A 26,991-nucleotide genomic window follows, 5' to 3' on the forward strand; every position below is an offset into this window, starting at 1 on the left:
CGGCGCATCTTCATCGACGCCGACGCCGACGCCGATGACGTTTCGCGAGGCAGGACCGTCTAAGAAAGCCTTTCACTACTACGTATTGAAAAATTTTAATGCAACATAAAGTATCTATTTAAACACACAGACATGTTTATATTGAATAAAGGTAAAATTAATTATAAAAGATAATCGAAGCGCAGCACAACGGATTTTAAAAGATTATATTTGTAGTTTGTTTTTGGAAGAAGATATAAATACATTTACACGCGCTGTAAAGTGAGTAAATTAAGGATACACACGGGGATTCCATTATGATATACACGAGGATTCCATTATAATATACACGAGGGTTCCATAATAAACCGCTGATACGTATCAAATTAAGCTTTATTTATCTAGCTAACCCTAGCGCTACGTACGCCGGCATTGCGACACCCCTGTATACGCTTGAAACCTGCGCCCAAGGGTGACGGCCATGTCGACGTGGACCCTGCAGTGCTCCCCCGTTGCAACCCGCGTATACCCTCCGCTGGCGGCGACTCGCACGAAGAAAGGGCCGTTCTCAGGAAACGGACAGGATTATCTCGAAGCAAGTAATCGTCGCACCAGATTACTCTTGCACGCAGCATTTGGGCTATGAATGAAGACCCAACCCTTTCACCTCGAGGTAATCATCCCCTTACCTACTTAGCGGTGTATCTCGTGTATCGTATTCGCTCGATGTGCTCGGGGGAATTTACGGGGCGAAATTAAAGTCGTCTAATGAAAAGGGTCACGGGTCCTCGTAGATAAGGAAACGCGCTTCAGCGTGCCGTGATTAAAGATATTTAAAAAGGTATTAACATGCGTGAGCGAGTGGCGACGTTTTTATCGATTGCATTACTTATGCATGTGTGCCTCGAGGAAGAGTATTCTTTGGCTGTACACATATATCGTTACGGAGTGTATAAGGTTGGTACATCCACTCGTGCGTCACTTTGACGTTTGCCATTTATTAGTCGATCGTAATGCGGCCTTAATTAAAATATCATGCACTTGAATAAAGTAACTCTCTATATTGTGTCGAAAAGAAAACACGTATTAGTGCATTTTGCGCCGTTCGAGAGCGTCTGTACAAATATAGAATGAGGAGCTATCTCTTCCATCTACCTAGGATACGAAAGATAATCGATGATTTGCAATTCCTCGACGTAACACGTTACACAAAGTTAAATTTTTTTTCAACGTTTTGCATTACGAGAAACACACGCTCGCCCACGTGTCTACGGTTATTAAGTAACATTGTATTTTTATTGTTAGGTTTTGGCAGTGTTGCTTCTATCTGTGATTCCATGGCCGGGCCCCAGTGTCTTTAAGATATCATGCCCCCGCGATCGAGCGTCTGTAGTGAGGAGGATAGTTCACAAGGTAAGAGAAACTGTTATCAATTAGAACTGTTGAAACTATCCAGCAAGTTGAGTGGCGCGCGAAGATATTTCTCGCAAAATGTTTGATGCGGAACATCGGTTTTATTTGAGAATAAGTGCGAAACGTTTTCAAAGGTAGTAACAACTTTCAGTAACAATTTAGCAAGTTGTCAAACCATAAGGACATAGGAATGAGATAATTTTAACCCTCGGCAAAATTTCAGAGATGGATGCCAATACTGAAGAAATATCAGGTAGAATTACCGTTGGAATGCCCGTTCCACGAGAGTCGGGATATTTTTCGGCCGCAACAAAAGGCGAAGCATCAGCACAGGCCGTCCCAATGGACCTGCGGCCTTTGCGGCAAGTCCTTCTACGCCGAGAAACATCTGGACGCCCACTTCGATAACAGACACAAAAGCAATGTTAATACGGTGAGGTTGGGAAATTAATTATCTGAAAAGAAGTCGATTATCAGGAAACATCGTACATAGATATTTTCAACTTCAGTATTTTCTTGACCATATCTGGCAGTTTTAATAATACAGAAAATTTATCGCGAAAAATATTACCTCAGCCAGGGTTTGAACCTGGACTTTCCTACACTCTAGCCGGGCGTCTCGCCAATTCGACCACTGAGGCTATTCGCAATAAATTGTTCGCAATAAATTTTCTGTATTATTAAAAATGCCGGACATGGTCAAGAAAATGCTAAAGTTGTCAATTATCGCTGGCGACTTGAAGAATATTCTTATTAGTAGATATTTTCGTCAAAGATTCCACTTCTTCCTAATTGTAACTGCACAGTCTTTATCTTAGCAAAGTTATTACCGATTCAAGAGTTATCTCACTAACGAGTCGAAGTACTTTATCAGTACAAGTATATTACAGGATCCACAGCTGGAAGATGTGAGCGTGTTAATTCCTTTTTTTTAGGCAGAAGACGCGGTATGCCTAGCGGACTACTGCGACATTATGCGCTGCGAGGTGCTGGGCAACCGCGACTTCGAGAACTCGGTGGACGACGACGGTGGTCACCTGAACACCGACATCCAGGTGTGGCGCGAAAATACCGAGCAGCAGAAGCAGCAGCAACAACGGCGCAGCACTTCTGTCGTGCCGTGCGGGTCGCGTGGTCTCGCCAGGATGTATCCCGCAGATAAGTCCTGCACTATCACCGGTGGTGGAGCGGTGACGAATCTGCAGCGTTACTGCCGTCGCGACGACCACCACGACGACGGTGACATGCACAATCACAGACTGGCGAGATCGTCCTATCACAACGAGATCGCCGAAACGGACAGTAGGAATATTGACTGCGAGGAGGAAGAGGAGGAGGAGGAGGAGGACGAGGAGGAGATGGAAGATGAGGAGAATCTGGTGGAAGCGGCGCTGCCCGCCGTCGACAAGAAACGGAGACGGCGGGGGCTGCATTTGAGGAAGCTAAAGTCCAACTGCAAGCCGGAAGAGCTGCAGAAGCTGAAGACCCAATGCGAAGTGAGTTGCTGCGAGTCGAAGTGAAGTTACCGCATGTTTTGTCTAATATCTCTTTGACGTGGCTTAAAAATATTTTCAACAAAGTACACGTTCTCTTATCAGAGGTACAATGACCCTGATAAAAGTACGCGGACTGTCTGTTGACCATTGTGTATCTTGAAGATTAAGTAATTCAGTTAAGATCGCGTAGACCGCGATTTTTTAACAGCGTGCAATCTTTGATCTCGTTTGAATATTGTACGAGGCAGGCACGCGCGCTTGCAGACACGCCCGTCTGCGAGCACCAATGATATATAATGTAATTGCGTTTATCACGATCGTCAACAGATACTCGTGCGTGATTGCATCGCCGGACTGCTCGCTAATCTCTCCTTACGGGATTTCCAAGAAATCGAAGGTACGCTATCGATTACGCATGTCGTAACTTAACTGTGACCGTTAACGTTTCCTTATCAATCGCGATTATCATCGACAGGGGAGCTAAATCGAGCGATCTGCTGGTATCTCAGCTGCGACAGATACTGGGAGGACACGAAAAGACCGCAGCGTCACACGCCCTGGTACCTGCTGACTGTCTTCATGCTGCTCCTATTTTCGTCGATTTACGCGTGTTACTACGTAATCTGGGTTTGCTTCAAGTACGTCATGCAATTTAAAACAATTCTTATAATTTCTTTTTTCGTCAAATGTTTATCGGCTAAATGACTTCTAAGAAGGAAAATTATCTCACGTTATTAAAACAACTTTGAAGTGAATATGTTTTTTAGAAAATTACAGGCAATCGAATAAAAAAATCATAAATAGTCAACGAGTGTGTATCGTACGACTTATATTATTCATCTATTCATCATAAACTTCTTTGAAGTAACCCTACAGTGTATGTGAAACGGCATCCTTTCATAATCCTCTCACAATCTGATCTTATAAGAAAACAAAGAATAGGCAAGCCAGGCGCAGGATCATCTCGTATCATAATTGAAAAGTATATGTTTTAACAGCTGTAAAAGAATATTTTTTAAATGTTAGAGATGTATTAATCGTGGAAAGATATTAATTTTCTTTTCGCAAAGCCTGAAATAGAGACAGTAAAAATAAAAGTAACTATTAATATTACTAAATTTATAATTAATAAGTTCATTTTATAATTAACCTAGCAATTATAAAATTAGTTAACTATCGGCAACATTATTACGCGTGTTTTGCATCGCTGATTACATTGCATTTCCAGGAGTCTTAGCAAAATAACATGATTTGTATAATTTCAAGATAATGTTTATAAAACATGCATCTAAGTATTGTTAGTAGTCGTAAAATTAAGATACGATAACACGTTATTGTACCCGAGATAAGCGTAAAACTTTGTCAAATTGAATGAAGCTTATTGTCGCCAGTGGTAATTAAACAAAGGGACAAGTTTTTAAAAAGTCGACCGGACTGGCAAAAAAGTGATCTTTAATTAAGTCACAATGTTTCGACCTCTTCGTCGGGACGACCTTTTCAAGTACAATCGGGAGACAAATTTCAAATGCTCAAACCGCAATACGAAAAAGGGAACTTTTAAAACGTCGTCCCTTTATAAAACAATGTCTTGAACTTACAAGTCAGCTATTCTACTAAGGCCCTAACGAAAAAAAAATTAAATCCCACATGTTTGCGTTGCGTGTAGCACCGCGGACGAAGATAGACTGGACGGTACCGGCAGCGTGGATTACAACGGAAGCACGGATCGCTCGAGTACTTCTCCGTTGCATGACCCGAATATTCATAACGAGGGCAGGCTGGACAGACGGAAGGGCGACCACGGGGACGAGAACCTGCCCTTATCGAGCGAGGACATGCCCGATCACTACATCTACGTCTCATACCCGCCCGAGCTGAAGCGGCGACTTCTCGAGAGGTATATCGGCACGCGCGCGAAAGTATTTATAATCGTCAAGTGTACTCTACGTCACAATTGTATACAGTGATCCTCCTGCTTACAGCTGCTACAACAGGACCACTCGTCTTTAAACCGACGGAGTCGAGCTAGGAAGGAAGTACTTACGCGACGAAATTAAAATCTTATCCGGGATCTGCACACGGGAAGGTACTCGAGGCTCAACTCCTCACTCTCATTTTTCTCGTTATTCTCGTGTTTTGTATACCGAATGTGAATAAATTGCATCGTGGACACGACAGCAACTGTTCGTTCCATTTCTCTGTACTTTTTTATCATGTAAGAACTTTGCGCTGCACTGTCATGTGACGTTTAAGAGGTGAAGCGCAGGGATATACGTGTTCAATATATACGATTACGATAATGATTGGACTTTCACCCTTAACAGCAACACATAAATTTGACTTTAATTTCCAATATTATTTAGCCGATTTTATGTACAGGAAGGGGCACATCGATTAGAACAACACGGGTGAGGATACGATTCGTCAGAGTATACGTCATGCTTTTTATTAAAATAGTACTTACTCGATAGAATAAGTTATTTCTTATTCATGTATATAGATACTTTTTCTTACAGTATATATCTCATCTCTTTTACAGATCAACAATAAATAAATAGAATATAATCGTTTAATTAAATTATTAAAAAATATATAATTTAATTGAAAGAAAATAGGAAACATTCCGCTTTATTTTGACTAGAATTGCATTTGGTTTAAAATGACCAGAGCTAGAACCAATAAGTCATCTTCATAGTACCGTCAGAATCGCGTTGAGTGTCCATCACGCTGGATTGCCGAACCAAACGGCGAACACTTGCCGCGCTCGGCCGTTGATGCTCTTCCAAAATGGATGAAGCAAGCATTACTTTGGGTACTTCCTGCATCTCTACTGTCTCACGCGTTGACAAGTCCTCGTAGGAAGTTGTGATCGATGATGGTCTAATACAAATTTTAAATTGGAAGTTTGTAATCACAGATGAAAGAGACACATCGAGAATATGTAGAACATGTCGTCAAAATGTGACATTTAAATCACCCATTTAATTTGTTACAATTTAATATATAATATCACGGATTGAGGAAGGTTCGAGTCCCAGGTTCGAATCCTGACTGAGGTAATATTTTTCGCAATAAGAATTTTAATTCAATTGGAGAAAGGGCAAATTTATAATGCTAAGTATAGCATTAAAATTAAATTAAAATAACGTACAAAAATCGCTCGGCGATTTTTAGAACACGTGAATTCACTGACGATAATGATCCCACCTAGGGGAAAAGTGTCCGATAGTAACGACGCGCAGTACAAGGTAGGAAAATATGTTTTGATATATGAAAATAACTTTCTAATGGTCTACGTGAGCGTGAAATATAAGTGACAATTAATTGTTACGTGCGTACTTTATTGGAACGCAACGGATGCAATCCGCGCACGTCCAATCTTTGCCAAATAACTCTCCTTCCTCCACTGTCTGTGGCAGACGGTGATGCAACGTTTCCGGTAATCGCAGTCCTGACAAGCCACCGATTACCGAGATCACGCCCAAGATGACTAAAGGCAACACAAGATTTTCTCTCCCCTGCAAATCATATTCGCAAACATTCGGTTATAAAAATACAACTTGCAATCCAAAATCAATGCATACGCTTTATCTTTGACATTCAAGACAATAAATTAAGTAATACGTATAATAGCTACGAAATTATTTTTCAAGTATTGCTTACGGATAATAAGAACAAATGGGCGAGCATTATTTGTTTTTTGAACAAAAGTCAAACATCAATTTCGACTCACGAGATACGTTACGAAGGGTATGATGATGAGTCCGAGGCCGCTGATGTATGCTGAGAAACCAATGGCAACTCCGCGTAATTGCGTGGGATAGAGTTCCCCGGCGAAAGGGTAAATAATTAGAAATGAGGCCGATATCGCAGACTTCGATATGAGAAATAGTACCAAGGTCTCCATGACAGCATCTTATACGGAAAGCACAAAAGAGAACAATTATGAAACTGACACGTCACAGCTTTCTCCCTTGGTAGTTCCATGCGATGTTAAACAGTAAACTCATTGCTCTCAGCGATATCGGCACGTTACACAATTAACTGATTATGTTGCCACTCTTGCTAATTAATCAAGTCATTAATTAATTGACCAGCAGTGCGTACCGGGCGATAACAGCACCGTTGCGATGCACGACACCCCGGCCACGACCATGCACAAGCAAAGCGGCCAACGGCGACCCCATCGATCCATTACAACCCAACAAGCGATGTAACTGGGGATCTCGGCGAGGGAAGAAAACAGAAAACTCAAATGTTCTTCGTTCCCCAGAGCCGGCCCGTAATAGGAAAGACCGACGTACACCATATTATTGGCGAACCTAATCGCAATAAAGCACAGATCAATTCATTTCCGTATGAGATTTGTACGAATTAGCTGAACGTATCATCTGAACGCGTACCGCGTTATCGAAACATCAAGGTATTTTATCCATTTAACTGTAGAAGCAAATTATCGCGTTCGATATGTAAAGTCCATTCAATGGACTTTAATCTGTTGTTTTCTTTTTCAATTAATTACAAAGATCAATGTTCGCAACGTAGACCCACGTGAGACATAAAGTATTGAAAAATCGCAAGAAGATCGTAAATAACCCAAAGATTTGGTCTCTTCCCTCCAAAAGTAATTATCTGAGATTGACTTAATGTGGCAAGCAGACTCTCAAAGAGAACCGCGTGCAAAGAGCGGGGACTATTGATACGCCCATTTATCATGCTTCCGGCGACTTGTCGGACGCGCTTGTGTACTTTGGCTTACCAGTTCAAAGTGATAAGGCACGTCTTGAGGCGCATATTTGGCGATTTGAAGAGCGAGAGCACACCGGGACCAGTTCGCAATCTCTCCTCCTCGCTCTTCGACCTCGACATCGTCATACGCTGGCGGAGCTTCTGCGTAAATGATGCCGGAAGTTCTTTGCCATTCACGCGGGCCAGGGTTATGAGAATATCATTAGCCTCGCTTAGGCGACCTTTTGCTAATAACCACCGCGGTGACTCCGGTAAGAACCTATAATAATCTCCTTTTTTTTCACATGGATACTTATATGTGCACGTGTATGCGTGCGATATAGAGGGAAATTAAGATTATATTAAAATAACGCAGTGTCATCGCAACGACGAGCACATTTGCGTTGACGATAAGCTTTTATAAACTCGTTTTTCTGTATTTGCTGCGTACTTTGACAATTCGATGATATTTCAGAGCGCTCGATTGATTATACACGGAGCAGATTTTCTCTCAAAATTTATCCTGAAAATCGTGTGATCGTGGAACAACTTTAAAATTATCTACTGTTTAATATTTACTAAATACTTAAATTAAAGAAATGCATGTTTTAATTTGTTTATTCTTTTTTAATTTAAGTTAATAAGCTATTAGGAGCCACCTAATGAATGATTTTCTTGAGTAAAGTAATATTTTTTTGGATATTTTTGTTATCAGCACAGGTACCCCGAGTCTAAGAACATTTACGAATGTAGACTTGAGGATTACTATTAATAAATGTAAATCAGATGTGAACAGATACTTCGAAAATAATTGTTCCATTCACAGGTGACGAAATTCGAAGAAAGATTCTGCAAGTATAATTCTCATGAATAGCAAATGCAATTGACATGGTAATTTATGTAATCTTTCATTACCTATATCTTCATTAGTTTTCAACGACAGCTGTCATTCAATTAACTCACCACCAGTAAAAGAAGTATATCAAAAAGGGCGCACTCGTGGTTATGACGAGCGCTCGCCAATCGCGTATCAAATAAGTGACACCTGCTAGCATGCAAAGACCCAACGTATAGAAGGTGCAAGTCATAACTGTCACGAACGAACGGTAATTTGGGCCGACCAGCTCCAAGGCTACGAAAATTAATTCACAATAAATCCAAAATTTAACTACAACTGCCAATAAACTGACATAAGATTAAGTATATATATTAATCTTTGATCACTGATTCTTTAATCGGAATTAATGAAATACAAATTTATTGCAAACTTTTAATGCTTACATATAATAAAAGGTATTTGGTAAATCGCTGGTATTGTCAAGCCAACGACAAAGCGCGTGAAGGCCCAAGTCCAGAAATTATTCGAGATTGCTGTCAGAAAGCCGCCGGTTATTAACGTCGCCAGACACGTAAAGAAGGATAACCTCCGACCGATTCTACCCAGCAAGATAAGTAAATTGCTATTTATTAACATGTAAAAGAAGATAATTCGCCGGTTCTACTTGACAAAGTCCAATAATACAACACAGTACGAGGTAAAGTGAAATACCAGATAGATAATCTGTAGTAAAAAACACAAATGTATTCAAACAAGTGGAAAAAGTATTTTGACAAATCTCTAATTCTTCGAGAAAAACAGAAGACACCCTTTGATTAATTAAAAAAACATTACGTTCAAATTAATCATTTAAAATCTAATACATTCAGATCTGTAAAGGTCGAAACTAAATTGTAATCAAAACTGAGCCGACCGTAGTCTAATTTACCTGTCATTTAATGTACCGAACAAATATACCCCTATAGGACCTCCTGCATTAAGAGCCACTAGACCAATCGTTGGATAGATCGCGCGATCGCACACGAGATCAAACTGTAACATCATTAGAATTTTTTTAAAATATAGCACAGCATCTGGTCGCGCGCCGAACGTTTTGTTTCTTTTATAAAAGAAAAAATTACATTTGTAAAACTTTCCTTAAATAAAATATCTCGCACGCATATTCGTAAAAGAAAAGCGAGTAAAATTGTGCACGAAAACTGAAATTTTGCGACCGGTGTTCACTTTTAAACGTTGATTGTACTAAAATGTACTAATTGATAAATTTTTGCAGGCTCGACACGGCAAACGTGACAAGCCGCACGATATTTCGGTAGAATTAGACGAACGTACATCGATGACAATAGACGACGTCGTCTCCGAGGTTTCGTATTCCCAGCCGTGGTCGCAGGGCACGACAGACCACGACGCGTTGGGCGCGGGCAAGTACGTTGCCACGACGGAATAGTTCTCCATCGTCGTCGTCGTCCAGTCGATATCATATCGCGTGCACTGGCTATACGTCTCGTTGTCATCCTGCTTTCACATGACATCTTTTAGCGCCAGATCATGCGACATCGCATGAATAATGCATTCGCTACGAGCTGTAAGACAGGATCGATCCTACCGAACTTCAGCCGACCGCGCCAGACAAAGGCAGTCGCTACCAGAGTCTACTTGTCCCAGAATTCTACTTGGGCTGCTACAAAATTGCATGTATACAACGATGCGTTTACTGGAATTGACTTTTCCAACTGCTTCTTACTCGGTCAAAGCCTAATTAGCTTGTTCTGGCCCCTAGCACAAGTTTCTAACTAAACAATTCAATTTGCAACCAAATTACGTACGGCGCAAGTAACCGAGTGAATTGCACGTGTAGTTACAGAGAAGAAAACAAGTCACGAGGCGAACGCAACGTTCAAGAAGAGGAATGCACCAACGGAATTATAATTGTCACATCTAGCGCTAAATGACAAGCTACGGCCGCGATAAGCTGCGGATGAAGGAGCGGAAGTGACGCAACGCATCAGCGTATGATCGACGAAAGCAGCAAGTCTACAGAATATCGACACGATACCGCGTTCTTTCACACCATCGGCCGCACCTGGCTCGCGGGAATGGCGAGGCGTTTTCTGCGAGCGACGTCCATGTTCTCCAAACCCGGCACCTTGCACCAATGCGACGGCGTGTCCGCCATGAACAATTGATTGAAGGCGCAAAAACCGCACGGCAGACACGCCGGCAAGCAGACCAGCCATAGCAGCTGCTTCTGATAGCGACCGAACTCGCCAACAACCGGCAAAAGATCGTCGAGATCGAAGTCGTCCTGCGAGGCATTTCGTGCAGAGCAGCGACCAAATGGCGCTCTTCTAACTACAGAAAATATCCTATCGCTACCATTTTTATTTTCGGCTACGAATTCTCTGAGCGATCTGAAGTTAATTGACAGTATTTTCAATTTATATTAGCATTATGAAAGAATTGAAGACTCGATATTAAAACTAAGAACTTCGGCGACAAAATTAATCGAGAAGTACTTGAGATCGGATCATCGTTTCTCCAGTAAAGCTTCATCTTCACATAAATCTTTCACTTTTTAAAAATTACATGAATCAATCATATCTCTCGAGATTTTCATTGCGACATAAACGCGTCAAGATTTCTCCGGCAATTTGTGATTTAAATTGCAACGAGGCAAATTAAAAAGTAATGAAACGTTGGTGTTTGCTGACACTTTTCGCCTTTATCTAGATTCATATTGGAGATTATAAAATTACTTTAAAGGACCGTCTACATTGGAAGTAAGCAGTAAGAAGTAAGAAAACCTAAACTTTACTTCACACTGTGTACACACTGCAATATTGCATATTGCAATGTAATATTACAGTGATATTACTAATATAATACATTGATATAATACATTGCAATATTACATTAATATTATAGTGAAATATTACAGTAATATTACGTGATACATCACAGTAATATTATTGTGATTATCACAGTAATATTACTACGATTATCTCGGTAATATTTCATTGGGCGGACATTTTAATATTTTATTGTAATATTACGTGCTATGTGGGTTATCAGTGTAAAAGCTAAAGTGCAGGCATAATTGTTAAAAATATTTATAGCACTGGTCGAACTGTGCTCTAATTCGCCGAGAGTAAGCGTCAGAGCTGAAGTAAGAGTGAGAAATGGAAATTGTTCATTTCTTTACTCCTACGCTTACTTCTTACGCAAGGTTTACTTCATCTATTGTAGACGATCCTTAAACCATAACGTCTCAAGTTTCGATCGTATGCCAACGAGATTGCGAAATGTACGTAGGCCAATAAGCTTGACGTAATCATTTCGATAATTAACGAGCGAAGAGCCAGTCAAGTTAACGTTATCTTCAATATCAAATTTCGCTCCCGTGAATTCGAGACGTATATCAAAATAAGAATCCAAGAGACTGTTATCCCCTTCGAGGAAGCAATCGGCAAAAGATAATACTTACGTCATCCTTGGCGACCCTGGTATTATCGGTCCGCGTCGAGCCGCTATCGTCCTGTCGCTCCATTTCGGTGAACTTCGACCTCGTCCCACGTTACCCGAAAGCCCCGATGATACCTTACAAAGGCGTCACGTGACGTGCATTAGCCTCCATCCGTGGGTGATTCGACCGATGCGAAGCGCGTTGCATCGTCCCTCGCCCGTCTCTCCCTCCGTAAAAAAAGCGCAAGAGTGACTTCTCTCTTTCTCGTCGACTCACAAAAGTGCACCATGCACCTCAACGATTTCAGCACCGACGGCGATTCGCCGCGCTGCGACTTCTATTAACAGGACACGGGCCCAAAATACAAGAACACCAGTGAGCTCGAGTATTCTTCAGTTACCGTGTTTAATATTTGATATCTTTCTTTGCGCAATTTTGAGAGATTTGCCGGAATATCTAAAACAGATTTGCAATTTCGTCCAGTGTTTCCACATTTAACATTCGAAAGATACGGGAAAGTACGTGGAGAGTTTTAATTTTTATTCAAGTTTGCGGTAAGAAAAGGAAAGATAAAATTAGTTCTCCACAATCCAGGACTCGCGACAGATCAGATGACGAATGATTTGCGAGAACTGTGAAACGTCGATCGTGCTTCGCTTGTATAACACGGTCGACGCACCAAATATTAAGTCACGTTCGTAAACCGCGGCACTTATGATTTCTCGTAAATAATAACACCGACGGCTTGATCAGCTGCACGCGTACGTTTGCACCATCCGAGAGAACGTATCGGAAATGCGACGGTACGGGCAGTTAATCTGCGACGCGGGGTGTGCCCTCTAATTCAATTAAAGGTACTTAGAAGAGATTAAGAATGACGCTGACACGCACATGCTGTTACGAACGCACGCTGCAGCGATCTGATCGCCTCTCCATCCCCGGATAGATGCGATTTTCGCATTCAAAATTCCAACGCGACACGAAGTTTTAATTCCGTTGTTCTCGCACGATTTAATTGGATTAATACTGGATTGTCTGGCGAGCGTGAGAGCATAAATAATCTGAGCCGACGATATATACTTACGGGGCACGCCGGAAATGGTGTTGAAATCGAGAAATAAAATTTTAATTCCTCCCAAACGCTGCTCCCGCGGACAAAAAGTGAAAAAAGACGCGACAGGTGTAACGAGAAAGGGCGGTGACACGTATTGGGTCTGTGCTCGATGTATTTGATGCATTTGAGCGACGACTGCATGGTAATAATGGCATCATCGTGTCCATATAGATTTGAAATGGAATTTATTTTCGGGCCATCAAGGTTTTTTTTTTCATGAGAGAAAAGGAAACCATGAAATAAAAGTAGGAAGCAATTCGCAATTTCTGCCGATTGAATCTCGTCTCTCGAGATCTCGCATTCCCGGACTACACGCGAGCGCTTCTCTCCCGCGTTTTCAAAGCTCGCTTCGTATCCGAAGAAAGGCAAATGAAGTTCGGTGAATAAACAGCAGTCGAAATGACTTGATATTATATGGCACTGTCGCTTGGCGATTCGTATAATCTTGTCTCTTGCACTCATCGGTACAGTCGGCCACATTAATGTCTTAAGTGATATGCAAATATCGAATTGTTCCTGCGCGCGGTGCAACGTGGACCGATGCAGCCCGGTGCATCGGGGACGTGCGCGAGCGCTGAGGAAACGGTCTTCGCGTTTCTTGGCGAAGAGTCACGGTATTTGCGCCGCGGTATTTCTTCATGTAACGTAATAGCCTCGTGTGTGCGAGGCCACATAATCGAGCGATCATTAATGTGACCAATTATACGTTAGACACACTTCTCTCCCGAAGAATCGTCCCCCAATCATTCCACGATCGCTCTGACACTCACATAAGCGATGTAGCCGAAGTCACATTGTCGTTGTCAATTATAAATCACCACAGGAAACACAATCCTCGCAAGCACCACACGACTGACTCGAACCGAATAGGAATAAAACGATAACGCGGCGCATTCAATTCTTGCACCGCGTGGACATGCCGCACCCTCTCCCACTTCAGGTTCCGATTAGCTCCTCGCGACCGTCAGGAGCAGAACTCGCGATCAAAGGAGCAAGCGAGAGAAAAAGGAACTGGTACTCTTGAAAAATCAGATCACAATTGCAGGATCGTCCACTCCTCTGATTGTTGGACACGTCGTTAAGTCAATGATTCGTCGAAAACAAAATGCTCGCTGCCACAGCTAATCATGGCTTGCTAAAGATAATTCGCCGCCAGAACTATAATTTCTAAACTACAGCAAAAACGACCCGCTGTCGCACCTACACAGGCACAGTAGCAAAATATTCTATCACAACTAAATATTAGCTGTCCGTATCTTACAACTGAAATTTAGCTACCACACGCAGTTGCCAGCTACGGCAGCTTACATTTTTTCCCGTCAACTGTTAAGAAACAGTGGATTTTGGTACTTTTATAGACGAAAGAGATCCCTCGAAAGCCGGCACGTATCCAACATTTAGGAGTAGACGATAATTTTGAACTGTCCTATGTATTATCAATTTGGAAACTGACTAGGCCAAATGACGTGTTCTCGATCTTAAATTTAAACCGCGTGAAAGTCTACAAACGTTATTATCTGCGTTCGATTGGCTCTCTAGAATTTCCGGATTTACTCGACGCTAAATGGAATTCCCGAGTAAATGCTCCGTACAGTCTGAGATATTGACGCGGGTCTTCGTCGAAACTTTAGCTCCGCATTCGTTTTATCAAGATATCCCGATCACGCGATCCAAGTATCTCTAATTACTATCCTATATACGTTGATTGCCATGCTGGGCCGTCGCGGGAATATCCGCGACAAAAATGCCCTCGCGTCGTTATACATAGCGTTTCAGCTAACGTGGCGGCCGGTCGATCGTAAGCTACACGCTACATCCGACGGCTTTTACCTTCACTCGTAAATTTCCCTCGAAATATACGAAACGAGATCTCTTCTGTAACATCGCATTTCTCGAAGACAGCGTTATTCCCTTTTCAAAACGACTCGCTCGTCGGAAACGACAGATGCCCGCGTAAGCGCGGACGAATTTGGTGCTATTCCCTTAGCTCGACACCGATCGCAGACGCAAAAGGGGGGGGGGGGGCATCGAGTTGAGCAAACGTTAACGATTACGTCCGATCTGGGTCACGCCGTTCGAAAATCGGCGATCGGATTGTCCCCTCGCATCGCGAGAGTAGGCCGTGATTTGTATTCTTTTTTTTTTCTTTTCTTTGCTCGTCGCCTTTGTCGGCGCACTTATCGCGGCACGGAGGAGCCTTATCCTACAGAGATCGGCGGATCGAGTGCCAGGAGATCGCTTGGAGGAGAGGGTGGAGCAACGACGACAGGCGGACGTCCACATCCAGAATCGTCCCCTTTTATTTTCATCTCTCGCTTCACCCACGCATATATAGGTCGCCCAGAAACACATTTTCTTCCCATCACGCGTCAATTATAATTAGCTCGATCCGATCGCTTTTACCCGATCGGCAGCAGCACTCGGCACTCTCTCGCGCATCGCACCAGACGTCTCATCCACGCACGTAGCTTTTTTGTTTTATTTTTTCTGTTTTTTTTCCCCCTGTTTTCTAAATTAGTTCGCCCACCTCGTCGCGGCGGTGACGTCACTCTCGGCATCCCGCCCCGGGGAAGCTTTGCGGATCGCAGGGAGTCTCGGCGAGGTGATTTTAACGAGACGATACCGGTGCATTTTCGCGGCGATTTTGCGAAAGCGAGGGAGATCCACCGAACGTACGTCCGAACCCGCCGACAGACCGCGATTTCCTTTATTGCTACTGCACTATTGGAATTTTCACTCGTCGTAATATGTAAGAATTGATTGCTATGGAACACGTGATTAATTGACGGAATGCAGTATCGATAATTCTCCCCGGAGGTGGCGTTCGCTTGCGATGTGACGTAAGGACTTCGATCGCGGTTTCTGCAATTTAAAGAGCGACTCGGTTCCCCAGATAGAACACTCTCTTTCGGCAACATCACCGTGAACAAGGGAAAACGAAAATAGCTCGCCTCTACTTCCCTGCGATGCACTCGCCGCCACCGCCGCGCGTTCTCAAGCATCGAACAACAGATCTACGCGTTGGGCTCGTGTTTCGCGACTCGATTGTTAAAAAATATTATCGAAAATATTGTCTCGTACGTACAAGGACACCGCAGGCGGAAGGCGAATCGCGAGGACGCTCGCGAGCCCGCGGGATCACCTGAAAACTTCGAAAAGCAGCAATGTTGCGAGCGCTTTTAACGCAAGGTAGTCGCTTTAACGATCCAAGTTTTAAAAATCCCGCCAGAGAGCGTACTCTGTAGACGTCTCTTTCAAATTAAAAGATACCAGATTGAATTCACGATTTTGAAGGCAGTCGCGAAGAGAGAAAGGTGAAAAGCACAGTCTACCTGGTATACTCAATCCTCCCCTCTCTCTCTTAGCATTCCCTTCTAAACACCCCATAAAAATTTCTGAACCCAAAAGTACACGAGCATATTAGTTACAGAGGTCGGTATTAATAATGGACATTTCCCCGGGAAATTTCCCCTCGATCCCGCAGGCCCCACAGGCGGCGCGATCCGGCCCGCCTCGCGATACAAAATTTATATTTACTTTTACATATTTGCTTGGCCTTTCTGTTTCTCCATGCATCGACGATCCGTTCTCACTTCTCGAACGTGACGCCGCGATTCACGACGAATCACGAGCCAACCACATTATCATCAACATCCTCATCATTATTATCATCCTCAACATCAACATCAACATCAACATCATCTGCAGCATCATTATTATCATCATCATCACCATCATCTTCTCTCTCCGATCCGCTCCATCAATCATCATCGACGCATCCCTGATAAACTTCCTTACTTACTTCACAGCGCACATCATCACTGATACAGCGTAATGCACACGATTTTTAAATATACTACGTAAAATACGCTCATATCACGTACGTTCGCTCTAGTAAGCATCGCACGCACTCTAGGAGTCTCGACGATGAAAAGGCTAAACAACTAATTAGTCGACAAGATAAATCGCTTTGTCGTGCTATTATAAGTCCCCCCCAGGCTGGCTTCGCACGCCGACGAGGGATCCCCGTCTCGTCACGCATCGAGGACCTTCCGCAAGGACGTGCTATGTCGGCTTCCTCGAGATCGTCGCGAAAAACGTCGTCACGGAAAAGTCTATTGTAAAGAACGCAGGGCTTCGCGCGTACATTTTCCGACGGTCTACGGTGGTCTTCTCACAGAGCAACGTCGGAGTCCGATAATTTGCTTTTTTTGTCACATTGAATTAACACCTCCCGTGTTAATCTCCTATCACTTTTAAGAAATCTTTGGCATACGAAGTTTTGGAACATATAGACTTCTCTCGTTTCACGGATCATCCGAAGCTCTGTTAAAAGGATTTCGAATGGTCCTGGTAAAAAAAAAACACCGGAGAGTTTGGTTAAGAAATGTCTAGTCTAAGGGAATAAAGGACCGATTGTTCGTGCGACGAGAACATCGGTACTCGTTGCGAAGCCAGCCTGACGAAGCACGGTACTCGAGAACAGAGATTCTCCTCTGGCCACGATCCCGACGTGTGCGTTTCAGGCTCGATCAGGTCGTCGAGGTAGAGGAGAAAGAGAAGAGCGTCGATCGTAGGATATGCTAGGATCAGGATCGTCCGCCAGAGTTTCGTCTCTGCGATCGGCGAAGGGATCGCGAAGGGTCGCGAGGACCGTGCTCCCGCTCGGGGCAAAGTGTCGACTCCTCGCACACGAGAGTCTCTCTTCACAAAAATCACAGTCACATATATATCTATTATTTTCCCCTTTTTTTGTATTTTTATACCTTTTGTCACTCCTGTATCTCGTCGCTTCGTCTCCTGCGCTCTCTCTCTCTCTCTCTCTCTCTCTCTCTCTCTCTCTCTCTCTCTTACATCGCAAATTTTTTATTCATCCGTTTGACTTCATGCTTCACTCTCGCATCCGACTTTCTCTCTTCTACCTTTTTCCCCTTTTTAGCAAATCCGGCGATGCAATTCGCAGCAGCATTTCGCGGAAGGAGCGAGATAATCTTTTTGAAAATGTACTAACAATTAATTACTACAAATAGATTAATCTTTTAAAATAGTAATCGAAACGGCAATAATCACGTTCTTAAACATTTCTAGTCTTCGATAACTCTTTGATCGGAGAAATAATCGACGGTTTTTTTTATTCCTGAATGTATAATAGAATTGAAAGGGAAGGATTTTCTATTTTATACAGTCTTTTTAAATTTAAGCAATTAATTTTTCATAAAAAAATATATACATGTCAATAGTAGTAGAAACATTAATTTAAATAGTATATAAATTAAGCTATTTATATCTCGAGATCATGTGACTTCTTTGTTAATGACAATAAGACTCTAGATATGTACATTGACGAGAATAATCAGTCAGTATTAATAATCCAGCTGACTCAGAATCATCGTTACGATTTCGTAGTTTAGCACCAAATTCATTTCAAGAGAACAATCGATTTCAGCACTAAAATCGGGACGCTGCGAATTACGGTTTACCGTCTTTCTCTCTCTCTCTCTCTCACACACACAGAGAAATTGCAAACTCTCGAATCGGAGGAATAGGCGAGTTATCTCAAGATACGGAAAGACGCGCACCGCTGTCCTCTCCGTTGTGGCACTCTCATTTTCATTCTTTCTTCTCTCTCTCTCTCTCTCTCTCTCTCTCTCTCTCTCTCTCTCTCTCTCTCTATGTACCTAATCTCTGCTAAATGGAATGTATAAAAGAAAAGAATATACTCGCGTCTCTTTACCGAATCCATCGCGATTATGGGACTCGCTACTGATCGCGATTGTTAACTAACCGCCGTCGATGATAATCGTGTTAAAATGGCAAATTATTGAGATAATTGCGGCAAAATTTCAATATTTGGGGCATCGCATTTCGAAGAATAATTAATTTTTGATAAACATAAAAAAGAATAAGAGAAAAATAAATTATTGAAACAGTTAACAAATTTGGTATATTAGAATAGCTTGATTGGTGTCACAAATTTCATATCATTTAAAAGTTTATTAATTAAAAGGGAAAAAAAGGAATATTACAAATGGTTTGGCAGATTTTTGAATGCTATTTAACAAACAGCATAATCGCCTTAAAATATGTATATACAGAACGGCTCGAATAAATATTGCCACAATCTGAAAATGTTCTCCTGTGTTTTCGCAAGAATTTGTAATTGATGAAAGGGCTCATCTTAGAAAAATAGTTTAGCCTTCTCTTAGAGAAATAGCCTCAATATATATATATATATATGTATATGTATATATATCTTCCATAATATTAGACTTTGATATTACTCGATAGATCTCAAGTCGGCGATTAAATGCTTCTTACTTGATTATATACAATTTGGCAATACTCTCGCAATCGAAAATAACATTAGCATTATCATTGCCACCGATACTGAATCTTACAGATCGTGGATAAAAAAATCAAATTGAGGTACACGCCTCTTAAACGAACAATAAAAACCAGAGATCATTTTGTCCTAGACTTTGTGCGAGTTAGGTATCTAAAAATTTTTCTCGCGTAAAAACCCAGGCTACGAAATACCGTGGCAACACTTATGCGGAACAACGTATTAATCAATGGTATCACGTGTCGCGTGCAAAATAATCCACAAATAAAAATAGTTTGAGCACGTTTCGGAAGTGCGTAGGTTCCGTTCGATGAACGATCGAAGGTGCACGTGTTTAGATTTTCGGAGACGCAAAGATAAGTGAGCGAGACACGGATCTACGCGACATTTTCACTGTTAATCGGTGCCGATGAAATTTCCCAAGTTACACGTCCCCGCGCCGATATTTGTCAAAACGCGTTTGGTAAATTCGAAAAACTAGAGATTTTCCTACGCTACCATCTCCCTCTCGCACTCCGAAAATCACAAGAATGTACAACGTGTGTATGAACGCGAAGTTGGTACAAAATACTCAAATGACGAAAGAAGGACCCGCTGGCGAAAGCATTTGGAATGCATGGCACTACCGCAGACACGTTTCTCGACGACGTGACGCAACTCCGTATTGCGTTATTAGTCGCTAAAAGCTCGCGGGCCACGATCGGGAAAGATCCGCGAGGAGACTTGGCGAACGAGCTCGCGATCGGCACGGCATTGACTATTATTCGTCATCAAGGACGCGGTATAAACGGAGGTAGAGACTACAGGATACCCGAGGCACCCCGGTCGAACGTGGAGGAGGAACTCGTCGTGGTCTCACCGCGAATTGGATCCCTCGGAGGAAAATCCACTGGTCTACCTCTCTCCAGGTTACAACTCCAGGTTGCGTCGATTATCCGTTGGACAGAACTCGACCGGATTTTAAGAACGCGATCACGGTACCTTCTCAGAGTCTTGGCGAACCACCGCGAGGAGACAGTCCCGTACGACGGGACGGTCGACGCGCGGCCAGGAAGACGATCTCACTCGGGACTCGGTCGTCGAGTGGGCCAGACGTCTGACAAACGGGAGGGAAGGAAGAAACGAGTGTTCAAAAAATGTCTGGACAAGCCGGGTGCAGCGTTGTTCCAAATGGCAGTGCGAGAAGCCTCTCGTCTGCGACGCCGCTACGCGAGTACCGTGATCGCGCCGAGATACGCTCCGGCCGGCTTACCAAAGAGGACTTAGATCGCTGGGAAGGGTCTCGTGGTGGGGTGTAAGGGGAGAGAATCTGAGGAAATTGGAGATTGTTGTTGAGCATTCGAGATCATTTGCTCCTGCGGACGATCAGGCCGGACGAGGACTTCGGTACAACTGAATCATTTGTGCCATCAAAATATTAAGTTTAATTATCCAATCAACAGCAACAGTCATTCACATACGGGGAAAAAGTAACATACGCATCATCTCAACGGATCACACAGATTCTTGCGCAACGTGATCGGATCAAGGGGGCATCAAGTTGCGTTCAGCAATCTTCGCGACCTTTCACACTCATTGTCAGTCTCTCTCTTTCTCTCTCTCTCTCGCTGCACATTCAAGCTTCCCGTTGCATAGGAAAGTAACACTATCTCTTACGCAATTCTAAACCCCGACCGCTAAAAACCGCGGATTCAAAGTTTGATACGCGTCGTTGAGAAGCTCGGTGCGAGCTTTACAACGAGTCAACGGCGAGTCATTGTAAATAAAAGACTCTCGTTTTCCTCTCTCTCTCTCTCTCTCACATTCGTATATTGTCATACACACATGCATACATACATTGAATACACCATACATTATACTACATCTTTCATTCGCTCGCTCTCTTTCGCACTTTCGTATCTCTAACATGCTATCACTTTATTTCAAAAATTCTCCCTGAGTCTCTCGCGTTCATTCTCCCTCACTCATATGAATGTATATGTTCTCCATCCACCTCGCATGATGTTCCTGTCACGCTCCCGCATATCTTCTTCCATTCATATCTCTCACAGCTCACGATAATCGTTCACCAAAGTCGTCCCTCTCTCACTCCCTTTCTCTCTTCTTAGGTTTAAATTTCTCAATCACGCGGATAAAAGCCGCAGGCTTGTTTATACCAGGCATACTTGCAACCAGAATCTCTCGCACTCTCTTCTCGGCAGACTTTTCACTTGGCCTTGATTCAGTCATCGGCAACATCCACTTGCACTTCTCATCAACCGTTGTCGACATCCGGCAGACAGGTATTTATTTATTTTTTTCTTTTTTGCCTCTCTGTCTCGCGCGTTCTCTTTCTCTCGCTCTCGCTCACTCACTTTCATTCTCGCTTTCTCGCTAAAAATCCCTTTCTCTCGGATCACATGGGCTGCGCTCGACACTTGATATCATTATATCGATAAAATACCGTCGCCAGATAGGGACACGTGCAGACTCATCACCTCATCTCGTCATCATCGCTTCGGAACTCACGCACATCCATCAACTCGCATCCGCACCATCCAATCTTGTTGTCTTTGTATTGTGTTTGATAGCTTTCTAGTCAAATGAAATTGTACGACAGTACAACCGTGGGGTGATCTGTAAACAACAAAAGCGAGCCAAATATCAGTCACCGTCGCTCATCGGTGCTCGTTCTTTTCGGAGAGGGAGAATTTCGGGCGTTTCAAATCGCGTACGCGGGGGAATCCGAGGGGCGCAGAAAACAACGCTACAACAGAAGGTAGTGCATTCCCTATCGGCACTGAAATGACTCTCCAACACTCCCACGTGCTCTCGCTTTCTCTCTCTCTCTTTCACTCTCACTCTCTCTCTCCCTCTTTCTCTATCATCCCCCTTCTCTCCTTCCTCTAACAATTCTATCCTAACTACACCCTATCCTCGCTATGAGAAGCTCGCCAGTTAAAGTTAGCAATGCCAAAAAATGTACGATGATAACCGAGTATGCGTGACAAAGACGGAGTGCGGAAAAGCGCGAGAAGAGGCGGCAACGGAAAGGAAACCAAGATAAATCTCGTCCCTCTAACGGGGATGCGAATGGAGGTACGAAATGAAAATAAAGGTGCGGCAGTTAGTGCATATCGCGCGTCGATCAAAGTGAGGTCAACTTGGAGAGCTCAATTGCGAATTAGTCAGGCACTTGTACGTGAGGTGAAAAGGTGTACTCACCAACTGGACGTAGCATTGGCAGCAGACTTGAGCTTCCGAATCTCTTTCGCGGCCCAGCTCGCCAGCTGTTTGGTTTTGTGAGTGCGCGACTTCTTGCCCTTGGACAGCAGATCGTTGAGGGTGTCGGTCTCCACCATGGGCAGCAGCTTGGTGCCGAACACCATAACGAGATCGCCCAGCAGACCCACCGCCGCCGACACGTTGCCCTCGGAATGTTCGCGGTCCTGCGCTATCGAGGTGATGAACTGTATGATGAACGGCACGTGCGGCTCGATGAGGGCGATGGCGACGTCCGGGCAGTTGTTGGCGTCGCCGCGGAGACCTTGAACGATGCCGGTGTAAGCCTCGAGCACGCCCTCGCGCAGCTCGTTGAGATAATCGATCATATCGTAGTCGCTCCTGTCCACATTAGCCTGCGACGCCTGCACCAACGTCTGCAACACGACCTCTAGGTACTTCTTGAACTCCGGCCCGATACTCATGGCGATGTCGCCGAAGGCCGAGAAGATTTCTGGTTTAACCGAACGATGAACGGCGTTATTGCTGAGGTTCTCAAGCAACAGAGTCATAATCTCGTCGCAATAGGGAAGCATTTTGCTCTTGAGCGCACGGCAGATGTCGCCAGTAAGACCGACCGCCGCGCAGCACACCTGGTACTCGGCGTAGTTCTTGAGGCCGAGGCAGAGGTAGGGCTTGAATGCCTCCATGTACTTGAGGAAGCCCTCGCCCAGCACCTCAACCAGGGTCGAGACAGCCATGAGCGCGTCCTCTTGCACGCCACCCGACTTGCACGAGTTGGAGCTGAACATGGAGAGCAGCGCGCTCATTATTACATCAGATATCTGCGGTGCGTCCTCCGGGGTGACCTTGCGCAAAACCGACTGCAGCGTTGCGCAGAGCAACGATTGCAAATCGTTGTACTGGGCGCGATCCGAGTGGCTTTGTATGTGAGATTCCATCTGCAATACCTGTTGCAGTCTGTCAAGTATAACCATAGTAGTCTTTTGCACGGTAACGTAACAGTCGCGCGGCGAGTTCTTCACCATCTCCATGAGAGCCTCGTAGGCGGCGGACCGCAAATTCGCCTGTGCTCCGTCCGGTCGATCTGTCGTCTCCAAGAGTCGTTGAATGATAAAATCAAAGAATTGTGACATGCAGTACGTCTCCGGCTGATTACCGTCCTCGCTCGCCTCGGCCGACTCGTAGCTCGCCTCTGCCAAACCTGTAAATGCCCAGCACACGTTGGCGGCGACACGCGGCTCCGCCTTCAAGCCGTTCACCAGCGACTCCAGCAGCGGCTTCAGATAAGTCTCGTTGATCGCGGCATCCGGTATCATCTCGCATATGCGGCCGAACGTCCACGCGGCGGTGTCGCGGACGACCACGCTGGTGTCGTACATGAGCTCGATTAAAGTGGTCATGGCCTGTTCCACCAACGGCTTCAACGTCGCCGGCTCTAGGCCGCCGAGAATCGAGCCGAACGCCATCAGAGCCGCGTCCCTGTACCTCCAGTCGGGACTCTTAATATTATCCTTGACGAAGGGAAGAACGAAAGGAACAATCGCCTCCTCGCAGCAGGAGGAGAGCAACATCAAGCAAACCCCGGCTGCCTTGGAGGGATTCCAGTCATCTTCGTCATCGAACTCTTCTTGCTTGGTTAACTTTTTCATCAACACCGGCACCAAGTACTGTAAGGCTCCCTTGGCGTAGTGCCGCGAGACTTTTAGCGGCAGACGACCACCTTCCGACGCCTCGCCTTCCTCCATCGACAAATCGACCTCCTCGTCGGACACGTTCGACCAGAATTCTATTCCCTGAAGCGCTACCTCATCAATGTCGGATTTCATAGCTTCTAACGTAATCTGCGAGAGAAATTCCCATTATTAATGTTTTAGTGCCTGATATTTTTTTGAAGGGACAACTAGATATAAGTAAATGAGACGACGGTCCAAGTGATTACTTACAGGAAACAGTGCTGGAGCCATGTACGGTTCCATGTATTGATAGTATAACGACATAATTTTCACGAGACACTGTAGAGCAGCCACTCTGATTTGAGTATTGGTGGATTGAGTGGCTTCACACACAACTTCCATTATGAAGTTCCGCTCCGACTGTATGAAAGGTGAAAGTGTCAAAAACATTAGCTGCTTGTCGCACAAGTCATATCGCGGTCGTTGTAGAAAAATGTTATTCGCGTGAATGGCGCAAGTACCGACCTCATTTTCGAAGTTTCCTTTGGTGAACTCCAAGGAATTGTACAGGGCGCTCGTGGCCGCTAGTCGAACGTGGTTTGACGTGCTGGAACCTTTCATACCGTGAATGATAGCGGTAAGAATCTCGTTTGATTGCGCGACCAGCACTTCGCTCTCGATCTCCTGGCAGATGTATCCGATGGTCTCTAGAGTAGCCTCCTTCATCATCTCGGTACTGGACGGGTTGACAACATTATTAACTAACAATGGAATCAATTCGCCCCACTGCCCCACTGACAACTCGGCGACAGCGACGTAGGCGACGCACTGTGCCGCGGAACTTGGCCTGTTGTTTTCCGTTCCCAGCGCTCCTAAAATCTGCAAGAATAAACGTACGATAGACTCGGTCCAGCGCGAAGAGGGACAATTGCCGAATGTACTTGGCACTTGTCCCTGAAAATGACAATTTTTATAACTGCAAATATTCGAAACTCCCACTTGGAACTTCACTCCTCGAGAGAAAGAGAGAGGGGGAGCTAAGCTGTTACAAAAGCTAGAAAGATATTTTCAAGAGATAAGATACGTGAAGATAAAATCGAAAGTGGCAATGAAAATAAGAGCGATAAAGTAAAAGTACTCCTGCCTCGTGTCCCCAGGAGTAAAATAACATTTTCCACCGTCCGTCTCAACGCGTTTACGGCATCCAAAGTAACACGCGAGCTCGTAATCGATTCAAAATAAAACGTTGAACAATTGTCGTCAAAATAATTATCACGTCGGCCACAACGTGAAGAGACATTTCATGAATTACTCGATTAATACGCTTGAAGGTGAGGAAGGTAGCGTCGACAGACGCAACAGACCTCGCCAAGAGGATACCGAAAAAAGTGTGTTTAGCTGGAGGTACGACAACAGAAGAAGGAATGTCTCGTCCCGGCGCAAAGTCAGACAGACTGGCGTGCGCGAGGAAACGCGACGGACGTCGCTCGCTCCTTACATTTTTCTTGATGTACTCCCGCGTCTCGACGGAAATGGTAAGCCAGCGCTGCTGGTACTGAAACTTCATGTCGGGGTCCTTGGAGGTAAGTTGGTTCTTGAGCTGTAGACCCGCTGCCATGCGGGCGACGGAGCTCGCGCCGACTGTGACCAGCACGGCGCTGAGTCGTTGCACGAATTCATGCTGAAACAGACGCGGGTGCGAGCGTTACAAACGACTGCTCCTTTCGACTTGGACGTCGCGGATCCACCGCGGCGACGAGGATTTTTACTCACGAGATTGGTCTCGGCCGCCTGCTGCAGGAAAGTCTGCGCTGCCACGAGCTCATTCTTGTCTGAAAATGCAACGAGGGGGAGGGGGAATTAGAATCCGCGCGCCGCAATTAATCGGAGAGCCGTAAGGTTAGACGGGCGCGGGGCGCCCCGCGGAGACGCGTGTCGCGCCGAGTGCGTGCGAATGCGAGCAACCGTCGCACGCGTCGGACAATACTTTTCCGGCGGCGAACAAAGCGCCTAGCAACAGTACGACGGGGCGCGATATCGCGCGTAACAGCGCGCGAAATGGCCCCAGCGGACGCACCGCCGCGGGAGACTCGCGGCCGGAGGTCGGCTCGGAGCGGCGCGCCGCCGCTCCGAGCCGGGCACGTTTCTCCGCGACGTGGGCCCGCTGGAACCGATAACGGCGCGACGCGCGCGCTCGCTCCGGATCGCGATCGCCATCGCCGCCGCCGCCGCCGCCGCGGCGGCGGCCGTCGCGGCGGCCGTCGTGGCGAGCGTCCTCGCGTCTCCGATCGACGGGAAGACGCCCGGATGGACGAGAGCCGGTCTTTGTGACGTCGCGACGACACGGCGCGGAGCGGCGCGCCGCGCCGCGCCGCGGCCGCCGACACTCACCCGCCGAGACGGTCCTCTCGAGGACTTGGATCAGCTGCAACGTCGTCGGGTCCATCTGCATGGCTGACGGCGGTTCGCTCTCGTTTACGTTGCGTGATACGTCCACAGCTCCCGCGACTCGACCGCGAGGAAACGACAACGCCTGCTCCCTGGTGCGCGAATGTTCTCGTCACGACCGGCGGATATCCACATGTAGTCACCACCGACTCAACTGCCTTCGACGTTGCCCCCACTCTGCCGTCCACTTCCTGCTGGCGGCGGCGGCCGCCGATCTCGTCCGTCTCTCTCGCGCCCAGGGAGCCCGCCGGCCGACCCGTCGCCCCCTCTC

At 45.2% G+C, this 26,991-nt stretch overlaps 3 protein-coding genes across 10 annotated transcripts; 1 reads left to right on the plus strand and 2 right to left on the minus strand.

Annotated features, from left to right (window-relative positions):
- The first annotated feature begins 458 nt into the window (after positions 1 to 458).
- LOC105569221 lies at positions 459 to 5,188 on the plus strand. 4 transcript variants are annotated; one of them, XM_012025489.1, is made up of 8 exons: positions 459 to 652; positions 1,285 to 1,392; positions 1,616 to 1,825; positions 2,328 to 2,888; positions 3,216 to 3,285; positions 3,364 to 3,526; positions 4,555 to 4,785; positions 4,853 to 5,185. In XM_012025489.1, the coding sequence occupies exons 1-8, from the start codon at positions 626 to 628 to the stop codon at positions 4,896 to 4,898; spliced, it is 1,416 nt and encodes a 471-aa protein (XP_011880879.1). In that variant the 5' UTR covers positions 459 to 625; the 3' UTR covers positions 4,899 to 5,185. The 4 variants fall into 4 exon arrangements, with proteins under 4 accessions (XP_011880879.1, XP_011880880.1, XP_011880877.1 ...); XM_012025490.1 differs by having other exon boundaries at positions 4,871 to 5,185; XM_012025487.1 differs by lacking the exon at positions 459 to 652 and adding an exon at positions 668 to 936 and having other exon boundaries at positions 4,853 to 5,188.
- A 115-nt stretch (positions 5,189 to 5,303) lies between these two features.
- On the minus strand, positions 5,304 to 18,222 carry LOC105569225 (organic cation transporter protein). Of its 3 annotated transcripts, none has more exons than XM_012025497.1 (12): positions 12,597 to 18,222; positions 11,939 to 12,254; positions 10,538 to 10,759; positions 9,787 to 9,969; positions 9,383 to 9,486; positions 8,898 to 9,052; positions 8,580 to 8,748; positions 7,648 to 7,896; positions 6,996 to 7,210; positions 6,622 to 6,803; positions 6,228 to 6,406; positions 5,304 to 5,768 (listed from the first exon to the last, which is right to left on the minus strand). In XM_012025497.1, the coding sequence occupies exons 2-12, from the start codon at positions 11,999 to 12,001 to the stop codon at positions 5,558 to 5,560; spliced, it is 1,932 nt and encodes a 643-aa protein (XP_011880887.1). In that variant the 5' UTR covers positions 12,002 to 12,254; positions 12,597 to 18,222; the 3' UTR covers positions 5,304 to 5,557. The 3 variants fall into 3 exon arrangements, with proteins under 3 accessions (XP_011880887.1, XP_011880886.1, XP_011880888.1); XM_012025496.1 differs by having other exon boundaries at positions 10,538 to 10,820; XM_012025498.1 differs by lacking the exon at positions 10,538 to 10,759.
- Positions 12,270 to 26,925, minus strand: LOC105569224 (importin subunit beta-1). 3 transcript variants are annotated; one of them, XM_012025495.1, is made up of 7 exons: positions 26,664 to 26,925; positions 26,046 to 26,104; positions 25,771 to 25,953; positions 24,798 to 25,151; positions 24,543 to 24,692; positions 22,579 to 24,440; positions 12,270 to 12,373 (listed from the first exon to the last, which is right to left on the minus strand). In XM_012025495.1, coding segments are annotated over exons 1-7 (2,670 nt in total). In that variant the 5' UTR covers positions 26,725 to 26,925; the 3' UTR covers positions 12,270 to 12,372. The 3 variants fall into 3 exon arrangements, with proteins under 3 accessions (XP_011880885.1, XP_011880884.1, XP_011880883.1); XM_012025494.1 differs by lacking the exon at positions 12,270 to 12,373 and adding an exon at positions 20,779 to 21,990; XM_012025493.1 differs by lacking the exon at positions 12,270 to 12,373 and having other exon boundaries at positions 22,575 to 24,440.
- Positions 26,926 to 26,991: the final 66 nt, after the last annotated feature.

The sequence above is a fragment of the Vollenhovia emeryi genome, unplaced genomic scaffold, assembly GCF_000949405.1.
Source record: "Vollenhovia emeryi isolate VEMERY1.0 unplaced genomic scaffold, V.emery_V1.0 DF939125.1, whole genome shotgun sequence".
Lineage (NCBI taxonomy): Eukaryota > Metazoa > Arthropoda > Insecta > Hymenoptera > Formicidae > Vollenhovia > Vollenhovia emeryi.

Coding starts and splice junctions, on each gene's coding strand:
- LOC105569221 (XM_012025487.1), top strand. CDS start 829: ATGCGTGAGCGAGTGGCGACGTTTTTATCGATTGCATTACTTATGCAT. Junction 937..1,284: donor ATCGTTACGGAGTGTATAAG/GTTGGTACATCC, acceptor TTTTATTGTTAG/GTTTTGGCAGTGTTGCTTCT. Junction 3,286..3,363: donor GGATTTCCAAGAAATCGAAG/GTACGCTATCGA, acceptor TATCATCGACAG/GGGAGCTAAATCGAGCGATC.
- LOC105569225 (XM_012025496.1), bottom strand. Junction 9,970..10,537: donor TCGCCATTCCCGCGAGCCAG/GTGCGGCCGATG, acceptor ATGTGAAAGCAG/GATGACAACGAGACGTATAG. Junction 9,053..9,382: donor TTCGGTACATTAAATGACAG/GTAAATTAGACT, acceptor CTTGCTGGGTAG/AATCGGTCGGAGGTTATCCT.
- LOC105569224 (XM_012025493.1), bottom strand. CDS start 26,724: ATGCAGATGGACCCGACGACGTTGCAGCTGATCCAAGTCCTCGAGAGG. Junction 24,693..24,797: donor AAGGAAACTTCGAAAATGAG/GTCGGTACTTGC, acceptor CCTTTCATACAG/TCGGAGCGGAACTTCATAAT. Junction 24,441..24,542: donor TGGCTCCAGCACTGTTTCCT/GTAAGTAATCAC, acceptor TTTCTCTCGCAG/ATTACGTTAGAAGCTATGAA.